Source organism: Protopterus annectens, chromosome 9.part0, assembly GCF_019279795.1.
Source record: "Protopterus annectens isolate FY-2018-M chromosome 9.part0, PAN1.0, whole genome shotgun sequence".
Classification (NCBI taxonomy): Eukaryota; Metazoa; Chordata; order Ceratodontiformes; family Protopteridae; genus Protopterus; species Protopterus annectens.
Genome location: NC_056743.1, coordinates 1,512,397,822 through 1,512,416,875, shown reverse-complemented (window position 1 = coordinate 1,512,416,875; position 19,054 = coordinate 1,512,397,822). Strand labels below are relative to the sequence as shown.

Below are 19,054 nucleotides of genomic sequence, written 5' to 3'. Positions count from 1 at the left end.
CTCGATCATGACTGTTTTAGGTCCTTGTTATGTACTTTATTTAGACAAAGAATTGAGAAATGAGTGCCTTTAATTTTATTTAGGCTAAGCTGGCAAAATCAGTCCACATCTCTCTATTTCTGCTGAAGCATGTCTTGCTACTGTGTTTCTTGTGGTTTCCCAGCTGAAGCTACTTGTGTTGAATTTTATTGTTTTTAGGCTGAAGTGACTAGGATTATTTTTTGTAATTTTTTTCTTTTCCCCCATTTGCTTTGACTAGTGGTCTGATGGTGCTTTTGAAAGTCAAGTCTGAATTAAGGAATCACCAGCTGGCTAACATGACCATACCCATGCTTTTTCAAAAGGTGGTTCAAAAACAACCAAACAAGACTGCGTTGATTTTTGAGGGAACCGATGAAAAATGGACTTTTCGCCAGTTGGATGAGTACTCCAATGCAGTGGGTAACTACTTGTTGCAGTGTGGATTCCATAATGGTGATGTTGTTGCATTGTTTATGGAAAGTCGATTGGAATTTGTTGGTTTCTGGCTGGGAATGGCAAAGATTGATGTAGAAGCAGCACTCATCAATTTCAACCTGCGGCTCGATTCTCTCGTTCACTGCATATCAGCCTCTAATGCTAAAGCAGTGATATTTGGCAGTGAGCTAAGTTCTGGTAAGTTAACTATATGAGGTCTTGTGCATGTTGTATGCATTTTTACTTTTGTACAGGTAGACAAACAGTTGAAGGGAGTGGAGCTCTCGGTCTCCTGTCATCTTCATTTATACCAGGGAGCTATAAAATAATTTTTTTTTGCTACAAAATAATTTAATGGACCTAGTTTTTCATAGCGCATACTACATCAATAGAGGTCAGTCTTAATTGTTTATGTGAGTGATGTGATGAATGCTTGGTTAAAGTACATTTTGTAAAGTTTGATATTTAAAACATCAGTTCACAAATGTATTTTGTTAGGAGGTGGCAGTTGGAACGTGCTTGTAATCTGGAGTTTGATTTTGTCTGTGTCTGAGCTTGCCATGAGATTTGAGAGAGCAGAAAGTTTTATCTGTACGGTGGGTAGAATAATCTTTTAGACCTCTGAGAAGTATTTTATGTTCATTGTTTAAACCGCTTTATTACCATCATATATAGAAAAATGACATGGCTACACATGCAGTTATAGAAAAGAAAGCAAACTACTTTAAACAATTTTCATGAATGTAATGTAGTATACATGTATGTTTTCTTTTTTTTTTAACACGTTCTCCAGCATTACATACCTTGATTAAGCCCTGGTGTCCCTTAAATCCCACTCCTTCTGAACATTATAATGCATGTATTCCCACAAGTTTCATTCATTTCAGTGTAATTTATTCTTTCCCATTTTTGTATAGATTCCTTCTCCAATTCTTTTATCTCCTTTAAGCCAACCATATAAAATAGTGTAGATCTTGAGTTCCATTTTGTAGTAATTGCTTTTTGTCAGCAAACAACATTAAACTTGGTAAGCCCTTTAATGTTATGCTGTCCTATCTCACCTTCATTCATTGCTGGTTGGGTTCAGAACCAGGCATCAGTTCCGACTCGGCCAAATTTAAAAGCTCGAGAGCTTCTACTGACTCGAAGCTATACCCTATCCCATGATGCTCAGGGAAGATTACCCAGATCTCATTTGCCGCACAAGCAGATCTGGTGACTTCTACTATGGCTCTTGGCTAAATGGAAAATTTTTCTACTTTTTCTCCTTCCTTTCTACAATTTGTTGAGTATTTAATTAGCATTTTAAAAAGTTAATATATAGCAGGGTTGTTAGTCTACTTGACTGTTTTTCCCTGTTTGGTGTTGTTGGCCATCGTCGTTTCACAAGGCCTCTGGTGTTTTTGTCTGTTTAGTTTCCCTATCCCTTTTACAGACTTGTTTTAGTTAGTTTGTTAAATCCATATAGGTAGACCATTTGAGTTAGAGTGCTTCCAGTGGCCTATTTAACCTAGAGGGCTGCTATCCCCCCCTTTCACATTTGTTCCCCTTTGTTGTTTGTAAGAGAGTCCGTTTAAATTAGAGGACTTATCCCTTGTGGTTTCTATCGGAAGTCTGTTTAAGTTAGAGGAGTCCTTTTTGTTTTTTTTTTTTTTTTTTCCCTTTTGTTTAAAAAAAAAAGTTGTTAAGCTTTCTTAAGTTTTGATGTTTCATTAGAGTTGTTTTTTTCTTGTGTAGCTGATAAGGCTACTTATTAGTTTTTTTGTGTAGCTTCTTGGATTTTTTCAAATATGTCTAAAGACCCTAAGGATCCGAAATCATCTGGTTTCAAAAAATGTGATGGGTGCAATCAAAAGATGTTTCTGACAGATGGGCACACCAGTTGCATTTACTGTCTGGATGCCCTCCACCTACAAGAATCCTGCTCCTTTTGTCATGCTTTCTGCTCTAGAGTATTGGAGTGTAGAAACAAATTAATCCTAAAAGGCTGACTGAAGACCCCCTTTAAAGAGTCTTTAGAAGGGTCTCAGAGCTCCAAATCCTCTTCTTCAAAATCCAAGAAGTTGAGAAAAAAGGACCACTACTTCAGCTCCATCTTTGGAATCCCCCCCAAAAAATATTGGCAAAACAATCTAGCTCTGAACCAAGAGCCCTCGGTTCCGAAAAGTCTTCAACTCCAGCTGCAGTTCTGTAACCAATGGTTAGTTTCGGAGCCGGTCCCCAGTATTGGAACCAGTGAGTCCGACTGTAAGATCTCCACTCCTGCAAAGAGCAAGATCACCATCTTTATCCTCCCGATCCTCCAGAAGTTTATTGGATGATGATGTGGAGTGGGTGGTGAGGAGAATCCTTCAGACACTGGCGCTGGCAAAAATTTTGTTGACTCTGAGCCAGAAGGAACCGGAGTCGAAAAATGCCTCATCTCCTTCTTTGGTTCCTCCTCAGAGCCAAACTGGGGTTTCAGAGCCAGAGGACTTGGGCACGATCGTAGTGGAACCATCGGGACTGAGACCTCCCAACAGGATCGTCTGTTCCGACAACTGCTCCAACTTCCTCGGTTCCATCAGAATTTGAAAACTGCTCTGATTTCCTTGGTTCCATCAGAATTTGAAGAGTCTAGGAGCTGATGTTCTCCTGTCGGGTCCATGGAGGAGAGTGGGATCAGACAGCTGTCTATCCCAGTTGTACCTCTCGGGGCTTCGGCACGGTTAAGCTCCGCTCCTACATTGGCTTCGGAGCTAACCGCTCTGCTTTGAGGTCAGTCTTCCGCTTCTACGGAACTGGGGACCTCCTCGGAGCGGGGTGAGGACTTTTGAGCTGATGGAGAGAGTGCTGTCACCTCGGACTGCCCCACTCTCTGGGTCAAGTGCTCCTTCCCCCAAAAGCACCTGTGTCGGTCTCAGCTCTATTGCTCCCTCCCCAAGAGCAGAGACCCTAAGCCCCAGGAGGCCGCTGCGGGCGAAACTATTTCTCCCAAAACTTCCCCAGAGTAGCCCTTGAAGGAGGTCCCTCACAAGAGATTATGCAAGAGGAAGCATATAGACTCCCCAGAAGAGTCCATCACCTCAGACGGCAATCTGGCTGAGTCAGAAGGATCCCCACGGTCCCCCTCTGAAGATGTCTCCTTTGCAGACATCCTGGAGTTTCTTAAGCAGTGGGGTGGCTGGAAGCCCACCAATCCCTCTGAGGATGTCTGTGTACCTGGAAGCTTTTGGGTCTCACCCCTCCACCTCTTAGGTGACTCCGCCTTTTGATCAGTTGACGAATGTAATAAGTCTGAAGGCGTGGGGCTCGCCAGAGTCAGTGGAACCTGATCCGAGGAGGCCATATAAATTCATTACAGCACCTTCTGAAAAGGAATTCCTCAGCAGGGGTGTCCCAGTAGATGCTATGGTGGTGGTGGTGGCAGCCGCAAAGAAGGAATTGTCAGAGACTTCCTCCTCTGTTCATCCACCGAACAAAGAGTCTCGAACGATAAACAGATATGGAAAGCGTATTTTTTCTTCAGCGGCATTTACAGTTAGATCGCTGAATTACCTGACCCATTTTACAAGACTACAGAGGGATCACCTGAAAGAGCTAGGAGTTACCTTACAAGGTACTACAGCTGCAGGGGTTTCAGACAAGGTTTCCTCACAGCTTTCCACCTTAAACTCAGTGGTAAACTCCTCCATGCCACTGATTTCTTACGCAGCCAATGGGGCAAGCAGGGCAGTGGGTAAAGGAATTTCCTTAAGGAGACCTTCCTGGATGTGCTTATGTAATTTTGCAGAACCCTTCAATTCTTCTTTCATTAATGCCCCCTTTCGATGGCTTGTCTTTGTTCAGGCCTAAAGTTAGAGACCTTAACCAGGTGTGAACAGGAGGGAAAGACGCTCTGTCATGGGAATCTGTTTTTCCCTCCCCTCTAGACCTTATCTCAAAGGTCGGGGGCGGGTGTGGTTCTGCAAGTCCCAAAGAGATTTTCCTGATGCACGTCATGATTCTTTCCCTAGGGGCAGAGGGGGATGTAACAATGGAAGACCCCGACCTCACGGCAGAAGGGGTTTGCAGAACCAGTGTGACAGGGACACCTTCCTTGGAAAGCCCTTTCAACACTCCTGAGAGGAGGCCCTTCTGTCAGTCTCTGGAGGCAGCCAGGGGTCAATTATCATTGTACCCAAACACCTGGCTAGAAATTACACAAGACAAATGGGTACAAATGATCATATCCAGAGGTTATTATATTCCCGTTTCCAATTCCCCTTCAGAGAAACAATTGGTCTCAGATGTTCCACCCAGTCAAAGGGATTATGCAACTTTAGATGTACAAAAGTTGCTAGAAAAAAGTCATCCAAAATGTCCCCACAGACCAAATTGGATCTGGAAATTACTCCAGGTTCTTTTTTAGTACCAAAAAAAGACAGGAGACTGGAGACCAATTTTGGATCCTGGCAGACTAAACAGTCTGTCAAGAAATCAAAGTTCCGGATGATGACACTGCAGTCGATACTTCCCTTTCTGGGAAAAGACGTTTGGATGCATTCGATAGATCTCCAGGATGTGTACTACTACATAAAAATGGACAGGCGATCCAGGAGACATTTGTGCTTTTAACTGGGAGCCATTCATTACCAGTTTAGAGCCTTGCCCTTTGGTATCACTACAGCCCCCAGTGTGTTCACCAAATACATGGCAGTGGGTTACGGCTCACTTGAGGCGTGTAGGATTCTGTGTGTTTCCATACCTAGACGACTGGCTCCTAACCGTCACCACCAAGCACCTACTAGTAAAAGCAAGGGACAAAACCATTCATCTGTGTTTTCAACTAGGCATTACAGTAAACTTCAAAAAAATCTGCCTTGTTGCCTTCACAGCGTCTTATTTTCTTAGGCGCAGAATTAGACTAAAAAAAAATGGTGGCCAAACTTACCCCTGAGAGGATTCAGTCCTTTCATCATCAAATCAAGAATCTTTTAAACAAAAGGAAGGCTCAGGCAAAAACTGTCTTACAGGTTCTAGGTACCATGGCGGCTGCAATTATTTTGGTACCTCTAGCACATTTACACCTGAGAGTTCTTCAGTGGCTTCTTTTTCCCAGTGGTCCATGCAAGACCTACTACTGTCCTACAAGATCATAATCACAGAATCATGCAAAAAGAACCTAACACTGGTGGCTTCATATGACTCAGTTGATGATAGGCCGACTGTCTTCCCTCAACCAGTAGTCACAGTGACCACAGATGCTTCTCAGATAGGGTGGGGGGGGGCATTATGTGGGAAAGACTGTCCAAGGCATCTAGCAGGAATATATGAGAACCACTTGCATGTCAGTGTCCTAAAGATGAGAGCGGTGCTGTTCGTGTTGCGAGCATTTCAGGACCGTCTTCCAATAGGAACAATTGCAATTCAAACAGACTGTGTCAGTAGTGTGGTACATAAAGAAGCAAGGAGGAACCAAATCCTCCACCCTATGCCGAGAGGCACAGAGGTTATGGCAGTGGGCAGTCTCTTCTCAACGTTTTCTGATAGCAACGCACATCCTGGGGAAATCCAGTGTGATTGCGGACAAACTCAGCAGGGCTATTCTGATGCCCCATGAGTGGTCCCTGAAACAGAAAGTGGCAGAAGAAATTTTCCGCTAATGGGACAAGCCTTGCTGTGACCTTTTTGCCACGTCCATGAATGCCAAATGCAGCAGATACTTTGCCCCGATTCCCCCTCCGGGACCGTCACCCAGGGCTGCACTTGTACACGATTGGCCCCTGGGTCTCCTTTACGCCTTCCCACCTTTTCCCTTGATCCCGAAGGTTCTTTAGAAAGCTAGCACATTGAAAACCACAGTGATACCCATTGCTCCATACTGGCCTCATCAGATTTGGTTCCCCTTTCTGTGGTCCCATCTCCAGGAGGAACCGTGGATTCTGGACCCAGTTGCAGATCTTCTGCTTCATTCATAGGGGGTGTTCGGTCTGTATATGTAAACCCTGAAGTTGACAGCTTGGGTGCTCTAATTTCATTAATAGCTAGGCTTCCTGTTATCTCCCCTGCAGTAAGACATATTTTGATCTCCTCTCATAAGGCCTCAACTGGAAAATTGTACTCTAGTAAATGGAAGAGATTCTCCCACTGGGCTTCTAACAACCACATTGATCCCTTTGCAGCCCTGGTTTCAGCAGTGTTAGAATTTCTAGCAAAAATTTTTAACGAAAGTGCCACAGCGGCTATGGTTCATGTTCAGTTGGCCACCATATCAAACTTCCATATAGGGGAAATGGGAATGAAGATAATGTCCCACAGACTTTGCAAATCATTCTTGAAAGGTACATTCCTACTAAGGCCTCCAGTGAAAGAGCCTCCTACATCATGGGACCTGAATTTTGTTTTATCTGTATTGATTCAACCCCCTTTGAACCTGCTTCATCATGGAACATTACATTTTTGTCATGGAAGACAGCACTACTGGTTGCCGTAACATCTGCTAGATGAGTGTCTGAACTTCAATCTTTGTCTATATGTCCCCCGTACATAACCTTTCACCAAGATAGTTTCCTTATGAACTAATCCTTCCTTCTTACCAAAAGTGTGCTCAGAAGCCAGTCTAAACCAATCCATTGACTTACCAGTTTGTTTCCCTAATTATGGCAGCAAGGCAGAATATAAGTTGCATCAGTTAGACGTACACAGACAATTACGTTTCTGCCTGCATAGAGCAAAAGATTTCAGAAAATAAGACCAGCTATTTTTTTCCTTCTCAGAAAATAAGGGGTTTCCAATTTCAAAGGTCACACTCTCTAAAGGGGCGTACAGACCTGTATCTCCTACACATACATTTCCCAGAACAGGGAACTTCCTGGAAATGTGAAAAGGTCATTCCACCAGAGCCATACAACGGTAAAGTCTCGTACCTTTATCACTTTTTACAAAGTAGATTTGGCGTCCAAGAACAGGGCCGCCTTTGGTTCCACTGTTCTGAAGAGTTAGTTCACTTGAGCCACCCAAGAAAGAAGGTGCTAGGGTCGCTGTCCCAACCAGCAGTGAATGAAGGCGAGATAGGACAAAATAACATTAAGACGTTATGTACTCACCATAGAGTTCCATGTTTGTTGTCCATCTCACCTTCATTTTTGTGTCCCACCCTCCTTCCCCCGCCTTTGCTCCTGGAGGATCGGGTGGACGCTTCTTACTATAATTGGATTATAGAGTCTCTGAATCTCTTTTGAGTCTTGTCCAGACATGTTGGTTTAATCATAGGTAAATAGTCATGCTTTTACTAGCAAACAAGATCTGGGTAATCTTCCCAGAGCATCATGGGATAGGGTATAGCCTCGAGCCAGTAGAAGCTCTCTAGCTTTTGAATTAAGCCTAGTGGGAACCGATGCTTGGTTTTGAACCCAACCAGCAATAAATGAAGGCGAGATGGACAACAAACATGAAACATTATGGTGAGAACATAACTTCTTATTAATGTCTAGGCAATTCAGATTTTATAACCCAGCTCAAAAGAATCTTTCCTTAGTTACAGACCTTTGCTGCAAAATTTCTTTCAATGTACTCTGTAATAAAAATCTGCTAACTCATTACCTTCTTAAAAACATGCTTCTAATCCATCTGCTTGAGGAAAATTTTTCTAAAGTCTACTTGGTGTATAAAAATAACTATGCTAACACTGTGCAAAATTCCTAAGTCTTCTGGACTTTGTTGCATGCATAGCAGCCTTAACTGTTGTTCTCCAAGTGTTCCTTTGTAAATTGCCTTTCCAGTCTCTCCCCAAACATTTTGAAACTCACTGATTGATTATTAATAGGTCTTGTGTAATATTTCATACACCCAAATAGTTATCCCCTTTTTAATGGCAGTTCTTGTTCTAGACTTGGCTAAAAACTCAACCAGACGTTTCACATAGTACCCCCTATTTATTGCTTTTTACTTGTACTCTGTCATCAATCCCTGGTATGGAGGGCAGTCTCTAACCTGCAGTCTAAACTTCAACTTGCCTCGTCCCATACGGTTACTGTTCTTTCCATAGTTATTTACTTCTCTAATATCTTGGTTCTGTTAACTTTCTTCAATAAATTCCAGCCCCTCTTGCCTGTTCTGTGTACTGCTGCTTGAAGTCATCTCTATTAGTTCAAAGGTTCATAGGTGTATGATGTGCTAATGACTACTGGATTCTTTATAAGCATTCACTCTGGAGCAGTTCAGAAAAAGCTGCCTGCTTAATTCCACCATAGGAACAACAGTGCAGCCTGAGCTCATTTTCAGAAAATCCATTTGTAATACCATAAAGAAAACAAATGTTCATAACTATTTAACTAAGAGCTAGACTAAAAATGTAAATGCGAAAGTTGTTCAGCAGATACTGACCTTTCCAACAGTGTAAATGTTGATAGTGCATATAGTCATTTTTAAATATTTGGCAAGGAATGTTGATATTGTGCATATTTTTACCTTTTTGGAAAAGCAAAGCACAATATCTTGGTCAATGTACCATTTAGACCCATACAATTTGTATTTAATTTGTTAGTATGAATATCATCTTTAAAATGATACCTTAACCATTACTGTGTGATGCTCCTTAATGGAGATAATCACAGAAATATGATTTAATATAATATTTCTCATAATCGATAAAGCAGAATATCTCATCACCTGTAACAGAGCCTACCTATCAGTGTAGAAGTTGTGCATCCCAATGTCCGCTTCAAAATTATGCATCATTTGTGTGATCACCATGCTCCCTTGCAAAGATATGGGCATAATAATGAGAAGTATTGGAAATGTATAATTTTGTATCCGCAGTAGTGGTGCTGCCGTAGCGTTGTCACCTCACAGCAAGACGTTGTTGCGTTCGATTCTCAGCTAGAGCGTCTTCTGTGTGGAGGCATGAGTGAATGGGCGTGCCTTTGTTGAAGGTTGTGCGTCAGGGCTGGTAACTTGGCACGTAAAAATCCACTACCAAACATTAGCGGACCGGAGTTCTGCTGTGGCGACCCCTAACCGGGATAAGCCGAAAGACACAACAACATTGGAAATGTATAATTTTCATAATTGTATAAGACCAAACAAAACTGTGATATCTGTACATGTGTACAGTGCACAGACACAGATGTTCTTCGTGTTCCACTGTTGCAGTCATTACATTTGGGTTATCTGCCTGCAGGTAGCCCTCAGCCGGCCTGAATATCAACGTCTTGGATCCCTGCGTCGGATGCTGTCTCTTTTTCCATGATGTCAGGTCGTCAAGGATATAAAACATGCAGCCGACACCATTAGATCAGTCTTTCTTGCCGCGTGGTGCCCGAAACAGAAGCAGTTAGCAAGTGCCGGTCAGCTGACTCCTGAAATTTTCGTTTTCGTGTTTCGGAACCGAAATCTTCAAAAAAAGCTAAGTACCCCGTTGGGGATCCTTTTTCTTGCTCTTAACAAATGTCAGTAAACGTTAATAATTGTCTTTACCTGTGGAAAGCAAATACCTCATGAAGATTTTCATTCGTACTGCATTCTTTGCTTAGGCCCAGACCATGACGTCCCTCGCTGTCGGTTTTGTGCCTTATTCAACCCCTGAACTATTCGTTGTCAGTCTATTTTCGCAGCAAATTATTTTGGTACTCAGTTTAATTATCCAGAAATGGCTTCGGTAAGCCATCCGACTACCGATATTCTGAAAAAACGTTAAGATAAAGACAGAGACAGACCGCATAGATCCAAAAATGCCGATGACTCTCACAGCCCCTGATACCCGCTACTTCAGATTCGCAGGCCTCTACTGAGACCCAATCGGAGTCCGGTATGCCGCGAAATGCTTCTTCTACTATGGAACCTGTGGATGTCTCTACCTTGTATGGGTCCGGAGCCGCTGTGCAGGCACTGGCTTCTGAGGGTGTATTCAAGCCTACAGATTTGCATTTCAAACCAATGCCATTTTCTTCATCAAGGCCTAAAACTCGAACCACACCTAGAAAACCGACATCCAAACCACATGGTCAGGCCCGTATGCCTAAAAAACAAATGCTTAGAATGGCTGAAGACCTTATTACTTTATTTTGGGGAAGCCAGCCTTCCCCCTCTAAGAGGCCTAGAACTGATTTTCCTTCTGATTCTTTTTTTCGGGATTCTGAAATTTCGGTTTCTTCTGATTACCAGGATTTGCCCTTATCTGTCTACCTTTGAGGATTCTGATGCAGAAAATTCCATTCCCTCTGCTTCCCCTCCAGAAGATTTTTCTTTTGGTGAAACCTTGCACACTCTTAGGAGCATTTCCGCTGGGAAAGCCAGAATTACTCTGACTCCAAAAAGAGGCCTAAGGAATTCTTACTCCTCCCTCAACACCCTGGGCGCAGTAGATGAAGACAGACAACACCACAGTTTAGCTATCCCTCCTGTTCTGGACATTGTAGATGATGCCTCTTTGGAATCTAGCCTGGCCCCAGACACTTCCAGCTCCCAGAAAACCTGACCGGTATTAGAGTACCTGACTCTCACAAGTTCCTCTTCAAGAATCCTACTGTGGATCCAGAGACCATTTCCCAAGGACCAAAAGGCGGTAAGACTACTGCTGCCAAAAACCCTACCCCATCTGTCCAAGGCCCTGGAATCTCTAAGAAGGTATACACTTCTTCTTTGGCCATTAGGGCCTTAAATTACCAGCTTCATATGTTAAAGTATCAGCAGCATATTATGGGACTAAAACAGAAAATGATGTTGATTCCTGATTGTGCTGAACATAAAGAATTACAGGATTTAATGCGTTCTGCTGAACAATTTGGTAAACATACTTTGCAGTGTGGTTTTGACTCTTTAGAAGCATCTTACAGGGCTGCTGTCACTGGGTCTGTACTTAAAAGACATGCTTGGCTTAAGGAGCAAAACTTGCCAGATCCAGTTAAAGGTAAATTACTGGATGCTCCCTTAAACCAAGACCGCCTGTTTGGCAACAAAGCAGAAGTCCTTAAAAAGATGGAGGAAAAAGCTAAATCTATGCAAACTGTTAAAGATTTCCTGCAAGTACAGCCTCCCAGATTTAGTAGGCATTGGCCTTCTAAGAATTGGTCCTTTCCAGTCTCTTCCAGGCCTTCAGTCCAAACCCAGGAACAGCAGACCACCTAGGCTACAGTCTCTAGCTCCACACAGGCCTAAGCAGTGGGGGGCTCCCACTTCCAAAGTTGGAAGTAGTAAGACACCCCCCCCCCATGGAAAAATGTCACAATGACTTAACCTTAACCCTTCCAGGCTCTGCTCAACTGCCTGCTCCCTTAGGAGGAAAGCTCGCCCTGCATGCAAAAAACTGGGAGGTCATTACCCAGGACAAATAGGTTTTAAATATAGTTTTTCAAGGATACAGATTCCACTTCCACACTTACCAACCCCAAACGGTTGGCCAGACCTACCCCCAAATCAGTGGGCAGAGGCTCAACAGCAGGTTCTCTCTCTTCTAAGTATCAGGGCTATTCACCCTGTCCCAGCAGAAGAAGGGGGACAAGGTTTTTACTCCAGACTTTTCCTGGTACCCAAAAAAGACAGCTCATGGCATCCTATCCTGAACCTCTCTATTCTAAACACCTTTTTGGTAATCCCAAAATTCAAAATGCTAACACTTCAACAGCTGCTTCCTATGCTAGGCAAAAATGCCTGGTTGACAACCTTAGACTTAAAGGAAGCTTACCTGTACATTCCAATAAGGGAATCTTGCAGGAAATACCTACACTTCAGAGCAGGCTCCACGCACTGTCGGTTCTCTGCACTTCCCTTTGGCTTATCTACTGTGCTCAGGGTATTCACAGTGTCTAGCTCCAGCCATTGCATTTTGCAGGCAGAGAAATATTCAGATATACCCATACCTGGACCATTGTCTGATTCAGGCAGAAAGCCAGGACATGCTATTAAAACATATGGCATTTGTAAAGAAACTTCTAACCTCACTGGGGTGCACCATAAACTAAAAGAAATCTCATCTAGTACCCTGCCAACAAATTGTATTCCTGGGAACAAGCTTGAACACAACTTCCCAGATGGCTCACCTCATGCCAGAGAAACAAGTTTGACAGCCTACTTCAAACTACTGGCCATAAAGACACGCTATCTGCAAGGAAAATCCTGCAAGCCCTGAGGCTCATGGCCTCTTGCATTCTTCTAATTCCATATGCAAGACTGCATATGAAGAAACTACAATGGTATCTAAAAAGCCTATGGTGTCAACATTCTCAGGACCTGGAGTCAATGATTCCTATCATTCCTTGTATAAAGAAAGTGTTTCTTTGGTGGGCAGAGGCCTGCCACCTCAACAATGGGCTCCTTTCAAACTACCCCCTGCCGCCCAAACCCTGACTACACATGCATCAGACTATGCGTGGGGGGCTTACTTAGCAGGGCGGTGCATTCAGGGTAAATGGAACCAGAGTCAGATGCACCTGCATATCAACCAAAAAGAAATGTTAGGTGTACAGAATTCCCTGACAGCCTTCAAGGACCACATCCTTCCAGGACAATTATTGGTAAAGACAGACAACACCACAGTTATGTTATACATAAACAGGGGGGATCCCACTTGTACCCTCTCTGCAGACTAACCATGGCTCTGCGAAACATGGCCTTGAGCCACCAAGTGCACCTACAAGCTCAATTCCGGCCAGGCAAGCTAAACTCACTGGCAGACGACCTAAGCAGAAATCTCATGGACTCCCACGAATGGAAACTGGACCAAAAATATTCAACCTCTTGAGGAACAAATGGGGGACTCCAGAGATGGACCTGTTTGCCTCCCCCCAGAACTACCAATCGGACAGGTTCTGCACAAGGACTCCCCACAGTCAAGCTTGGAAAGTGGATGCCCTGTCCTTTACCTGGGGAAAGCCTCTCTGTTTATGCCTTTCCCTCTCTGCCTCTCCTCTCGAAGGTTCTGCTAAAGATCAAACAGGACAAACCAAGGACAATTCTTATTGCACCAGACTGGCCTCGCCAGCACTGGTACCCCCTCTGTGCAGCATGATACTCCTGGATCCATGGCACCTACCTCAGACACCTTCTCTGCTGTCCCAGCAGGCGAGCCAGATTCTGCACCCTCGGCTTCAAGCCCTGAACCTTGCAGCCTGGCTAATTCCTTGAGCTCTCCAATAGCATCCCTCAGTAAGCAGGTGCTAGAGGTCATTCTGGAAGCAAGAAGGCCTAGTACTAGAAAATTCTGAGCTGAAAAGTGGAAAAGATATTGTTCCTGGAGCCAGACTCTGGGGATGGGCACAACGGTGCCCAGCTTACCTGATATTCTTCAGTACTTAAAATGCTCCACAAGGGCCTATCCTTCTCGTCAATTAAAATTCATGCCTCTGCCATTTAAGCACATTACAATACTGAATTTCTCCTGATGACCTGACATCATGGGAGAAGTCTCACCCACTGCTAAAGCAATTCCTCAGGGGCTAAAAATTTAAGCCCCCCCCCCCAGGCGAGCCCCTTCTCCAGCCTGGGACCTTAACTTTGTATTGGAAAAGCCCACTGTCCCTCCTTTTGAACCAGCTGCAACTGCAGTGTTGAAATTCCTCTCTTGGAAAACGGCCTTCCTTCTAGCCATCACTTCAGCAAGAAGAGTGTCTGAATTACAGGCCCTCATGGCAGTGGAGCCCTTCATTATATTCCATGCAGACAGGGTTTCCCTCAGGGCCAATCCTTCCTTTATGCCCACGGTGGTGTCTAGTGTGGCCCTAAATCGGTCCATTCATTTGCCTACTTTCTTCCCTAATCCATAAAACAAAGGAGAACAAATACTGCACTCTTTGGACGTGCACAGACAACTTAGATTTTATTTGAACAGGGTTAAGTCTCTCAGAAAATCTGAACAGCTGCTAGTTGGCTTTGCTGCAGGGGCAGAGGGGAAGGCCATTTCAAAGCAAACCATTTTGAAAATGGATAGCCCATTGCATTCATTTCTGGTATAAGCAACATGAAAACCTACCCCACAGGGGATAAGATCGCATTCCACCAGGGCTGCAGCTACCTCTACAGACTTTCTCAGGAGTCCCTACCAGGGACATCCTAGAAGCTGCAACCTGGAGCTCTGTTCCTACCTTCACCAAGCATTACCACATACCTTTTTTTTTTCTAAATCCAGAGCTGGTTTTGCCACTGCAGTATTGCAGGGCTTAATAGCTGGTCTAACGTCCCCCTCCCTTCCTTGCCTTTGGGAATCTACTCAAATATAATGACTGCAATAGTGAAACATGAAGAACATAGTACAGTTGTGTACACTTACCATAAATGTAGATGTTCGAGTGTATTCACTGTTGCAGTCCAGGTTACCCTCCCTCCAGCCCCCTGACTTCTCTTAGCTCTACCTTTCCTTCTTGTTTGGGGTATTTGAGCTTTCTGGTGTATTTGCTTTTTGTTGGAGGTGTAACATAACATACAATTGCTTCTCATTATGGGGGCGCCTGACATCTGGGGCAAGAAAAACTGATGTAATGACGTCGGCTGCATGTTTTATACCCCTAACGACCTGACGTCATGAAAGAAGAGACCGCATCCGATGCAGTGATACAAGACTTTGATATTCAGGCCGGCTGACGGCTACCTGCAGGCAGATAACCCAAATGTAATGACTGCAACAGTGAATACACTCGAACATCTACATTTTTGGTAAGTGTACACAACTGTACTTTCTTTTACCATGTTGTAAGGAGCAACACTGTCTTCAAAATAAGGTATTACTTGGCAGGCTGACATGCTCCCTTGCAACGTTATTTACCAAAATATGAAAAAAATCATAATTTCCATAACCTAAGTCCGAAACAAACTTTGATATCTGTACATGTGTACAACATAGATGAGATAGTTGTGCCCTAACAAAACTGATAACTGGTTCTGAATGCTGTACACATACAGATGTTTTACCATGTAGACACATATGACATATAAACTGTTTAATCATATCTGGTTCAGTTACATTAATTCACAAAGATATGAACCACATTACTAGAATGGATACTTGCATCTGTATGTTACTCGTGCCATATACACACACACATATGCTCGCATATGATATATAGGGCATTTAACTTTCCGACACGCCCAAACTTCAGCCACATAGAGCAAGACATCTGGACAAAGCATAAAATACATAGGGCCAGACTATAAATAATGCTGTCATGCACTTAAAAAAATTGGTAGAACAGGATTTCTGTTACTGTGCATTTCTCTAAGGAATATGAAATGTAAAACAGAAATGTCTCTTACTTTGACATTGGGTATTGTCATTGCCTTATAAGTAAAAATGTAAAATAAGAACTGTACTATAATCAGTAACTCAAGAAAAAGTAAACAATGTAAAATATATTCTTCCACATGCACCCACATTTTTTACATTTCTTGACATTGTACAAATGACAGAAAGAAAGTGATGGGGGCGGGGGGGCTTGCAATGACTCCAAGTAGATAAAAAGCCAAATCTGACTTGTCTATTCATCAATGTCCTAACGACTTCTACTTATGTGAATAACTGACAGATGCTGACAGTTTTGCCTGAAAAGTGGTAACGAGTCAGTGATGTATTGTAGCTGCAGTTATTGGTAATGTGCTAATGACCTGCATTTCAATACTGCAAAGGTATGCATGCTCCGAGATTGGTGCTAATTGCTCCACAGAACCTATTGAATAGGCATTCATTGCATTACCTTGTGCAGCTGCCGTGTAATACAGTCATTGTCATCAGTAAGGAACATGACCTGAGTAATTCAGTAAAAGACTGTATCACTTAGATATGAGCTCTTCCTCCCACCAAAATTCCACACATGACTGACAAACCCAATAAAAATGACCAAAATATAGGGTAGCTCCATGCTGGTAGTAGTCAGCAAATAATTGCGTTTATCTCACTCAGGCAACTACTGAGTATAATCAGAAATACACTAAGACAAACAAAACTGTCAAACTTATCTGGATGATCCATTTTAAAAATATTAATTCATGATCTGTAGTAGTTAACTTAATTTGGTCTGCAACCTGAGGGATACGGATCCGATCTCAGATCCGAGCCGGCAACTTTACAAAGCTTAGATCCAAGCTCCTAGCTTCTCCCCTTACCCATAATCCCCTGTCAACCCTGACTGACCCCAGATCTAGTTTGCCGCGCTTCTGAACAGCAGCTAGATTGCGAGCTCCTGTTTTTTTTTTTTTGGTCAGATAAGTCTCTCTTTTTAAATTTACTTGTTAAATTTGAGTGAGTGTTAGTGTGTGTTAGGTTCCCTTTTGATTATACTAGTTCAGTTAAATTTTGGTTAAAATTAGTCTAGTTTCTTCCTCCCCTCGCTGGTCGAAGTTAGTGTGTGTGTGTTTAGTGTGTTGGGGCCTACCGAGTGAGTTTTTAGTTTAATATCGCTGAGGCCCCAAAGCCAATATTCTCTAAGTGCACAGAGAGTGGCGATAAGCTCTCCCTGGCGGATGGCCACACTCGGTGCGTCTGGTGCCTTGGGGTTGAACACCTTTCCTCTGGATGTGCTGTCTGTGCGGCGTTCAACCCCAGGGCATTGAAGGACCGGAGGTCTAAGCTGATCCTGGCAGGACTTTTGCCCCCGGATTCGGCTTCGGCCTCCGGTGCTTCTGTGGCCTCCTTCTAGGCTTCTGTGGCGGCCACTCCTGCCTCTCTCTCCCCGGCCGGGACTCAATCTCCCACTTCGGCGCCGGAGGAGAGGGAGGCCAAGAAAGAAAAACGGAGGGAGAAGCACCACAAGCGGCGGGCCGAGGCCTCTGCTTCAGCCCCCCCTGGCTAAGTGGGCTTCTCCCTCCACGGCTTCCATGTCTCCTCCTTCTCGGCTCCGGTCTCCATGCTTCTCACCGGGACCCGAGGAGGAGGAGACCCGATCTCCATCGAGGTCATTGAGGCGGCCTGCCTCTGTGGCCTCGTTGAGATCAACGCGTAGCCTTTCTGAAGCTGATTTGGATCGAGTGATGCGAAGGTTCATCCAGGCCCAAATGCAGATGGGAGTGCTCCTGCCTCCCCCCCTCCAGGGGGGGGGGGGCTTACACCCTTCTTTGCCCCGATAGCTCCTTCTCTGACCCACTTCCCGGGTTCGGAGCGCTCGGAGCCGGGCAGCGTTGGAGACGGGGGTGGGTCGGCGCTGACAGTATCTGGTACTTTGGCTCTGACTCTTCCTTCGAGTTTACCGGATCCCGTCCTTGTCTGATCCGAGCTCTCGGAGCCGTGCTCTGAGCTTCGGATCCAAGGGGTTTAGTGTGCCTTCGGCTCCGTCCAGGTCGGAGCACACTGGCCCTTCGGATCTGATGGTCTCGGCACCGGCTCCGATCCATCCATCGGATCCGAGCGAGGGTCGGCTCTCGGATCCCAGAGAGAGTGGCTGTCCCTCGGCCTTCGATGTGATGGAGAGGACTCTGTTGAGTACATCCAGGCCCCCGCTCCCTGCTACGGTTCCATCCCGCACTCCCTCTCATTTGGGTAAGGCTTCCGTCACCTGGCCACAGGGACAGCCTGCTTTGACGTCTCAGGTCGTTCCCCTGGAACAAGACGTTGCTGGTGAATCATCCTCGGACAGTCCCCCCGAGGATGTTCCTCACAAGCGGAAGTGTAAGAGGAGGCACGTGGACTCCCCAGAGTCCTTGACAGAAGACACAGATTTGGATGAGGGGGAAGGCTCCCCAAGGTCACCCCCCGAGGATGTCTCCTTCGGAGACATCATGGAAATGCTTAGGATAAGAGGGTGGTGGTCTGCCCCCAAGGCTTCCTCGGACAAATCCGTGTTCCTGGAGGTGTTTGAAGCAGGCCCATCTACGTCTTGGGTGTCCCCTCCGGCCAACCCCTTAGTGGACCTTATCACCACTAGGGTGTGGAAGGAGCCGGACACTGTGGAGCCAGTCCCCAAACGTCCTGACAAGAACCTGAGCCCCCCGGCAGAGAAATCCCATTGGAGCAAGGGACCCCCCCGTAGATGTCATGTTGGTGGCGGCAGCCACCAAGAGGGAGTTAGCCCAAGAGAGTCCCTCGGTCCATCCCCCGAGCAAGGGGTCTCGCTCGATGGACCATCTCGGGAAGCGGGTCTTTAGTTCAGCGACCTTCACTGTAAGGTCCCTGAACTACATGGCACATGTGATTCGACTGCAGCGAGACCTTATCAAAGAGTACACTGCATCGCCCCCGGAGTCCATGTCGGGGGAGGACAAATAGTTGTACTCCACTCGCATGGCCACTCTTAGGTCTATATCCAACACCGCTATGCGGCTTTTATCCCATGCTACAGAGGGAGCCGCTAGAGCCAGCGGAGCAGGCCTAGTTATGAGGCGCCAGGCCTGGCTCAGACATTGTGATTTTGCGGAACCCTTCAAGGCATCCTTTGCGAATGCCCCCTTCGATGGTTCTGCCCTATTTGGCAAGACAGTTCACGAGACTTTGGTCCAGAGCGAAAAGGACGGGAAGATGTCTGCCATCGGAGTCCACTTCTCTGCTCCCCAGAGGTCCTTCTCCAAGAACCAAAAGGGACAGAAGATGTGGTTCCGAAAGTCGCAACAATCCCAGTCCGCTCTGGACTCCCAGTTCTTCCGTGGCAGAGGAGGACAGGTGGACGCCGCCCTAGAGGCAGAGGGGGCCCGAAGAACTTTGGGTCCAGAGAAGCCTTCTCTG

At 45.1% G+C, this 19,054-nt stretch overlaps 1 protein-coding gene across 1 annotated transcript in view; it reads left to right on the top strand.

Annotated features, from left to right (window-relative positions):
* The window catches only part of SLC27A1 (solute carrier family 27 member 1), a 1,244,912-nt gene that overhangs the window by 138,994 nt on the left and 1,086,864 nt on the right, over window positions 1-19,054 (top strand). The window contains exon 3 of the mRNA XM_044084455.1: window positions 260-654. Within this exon, the coding sequence (XP_043940390.1) occupies window positions 260-654 (395 nt within the window). The remainder of the gene's footprint in view (window positions 1-259; window positions 655-19,054) is intronic.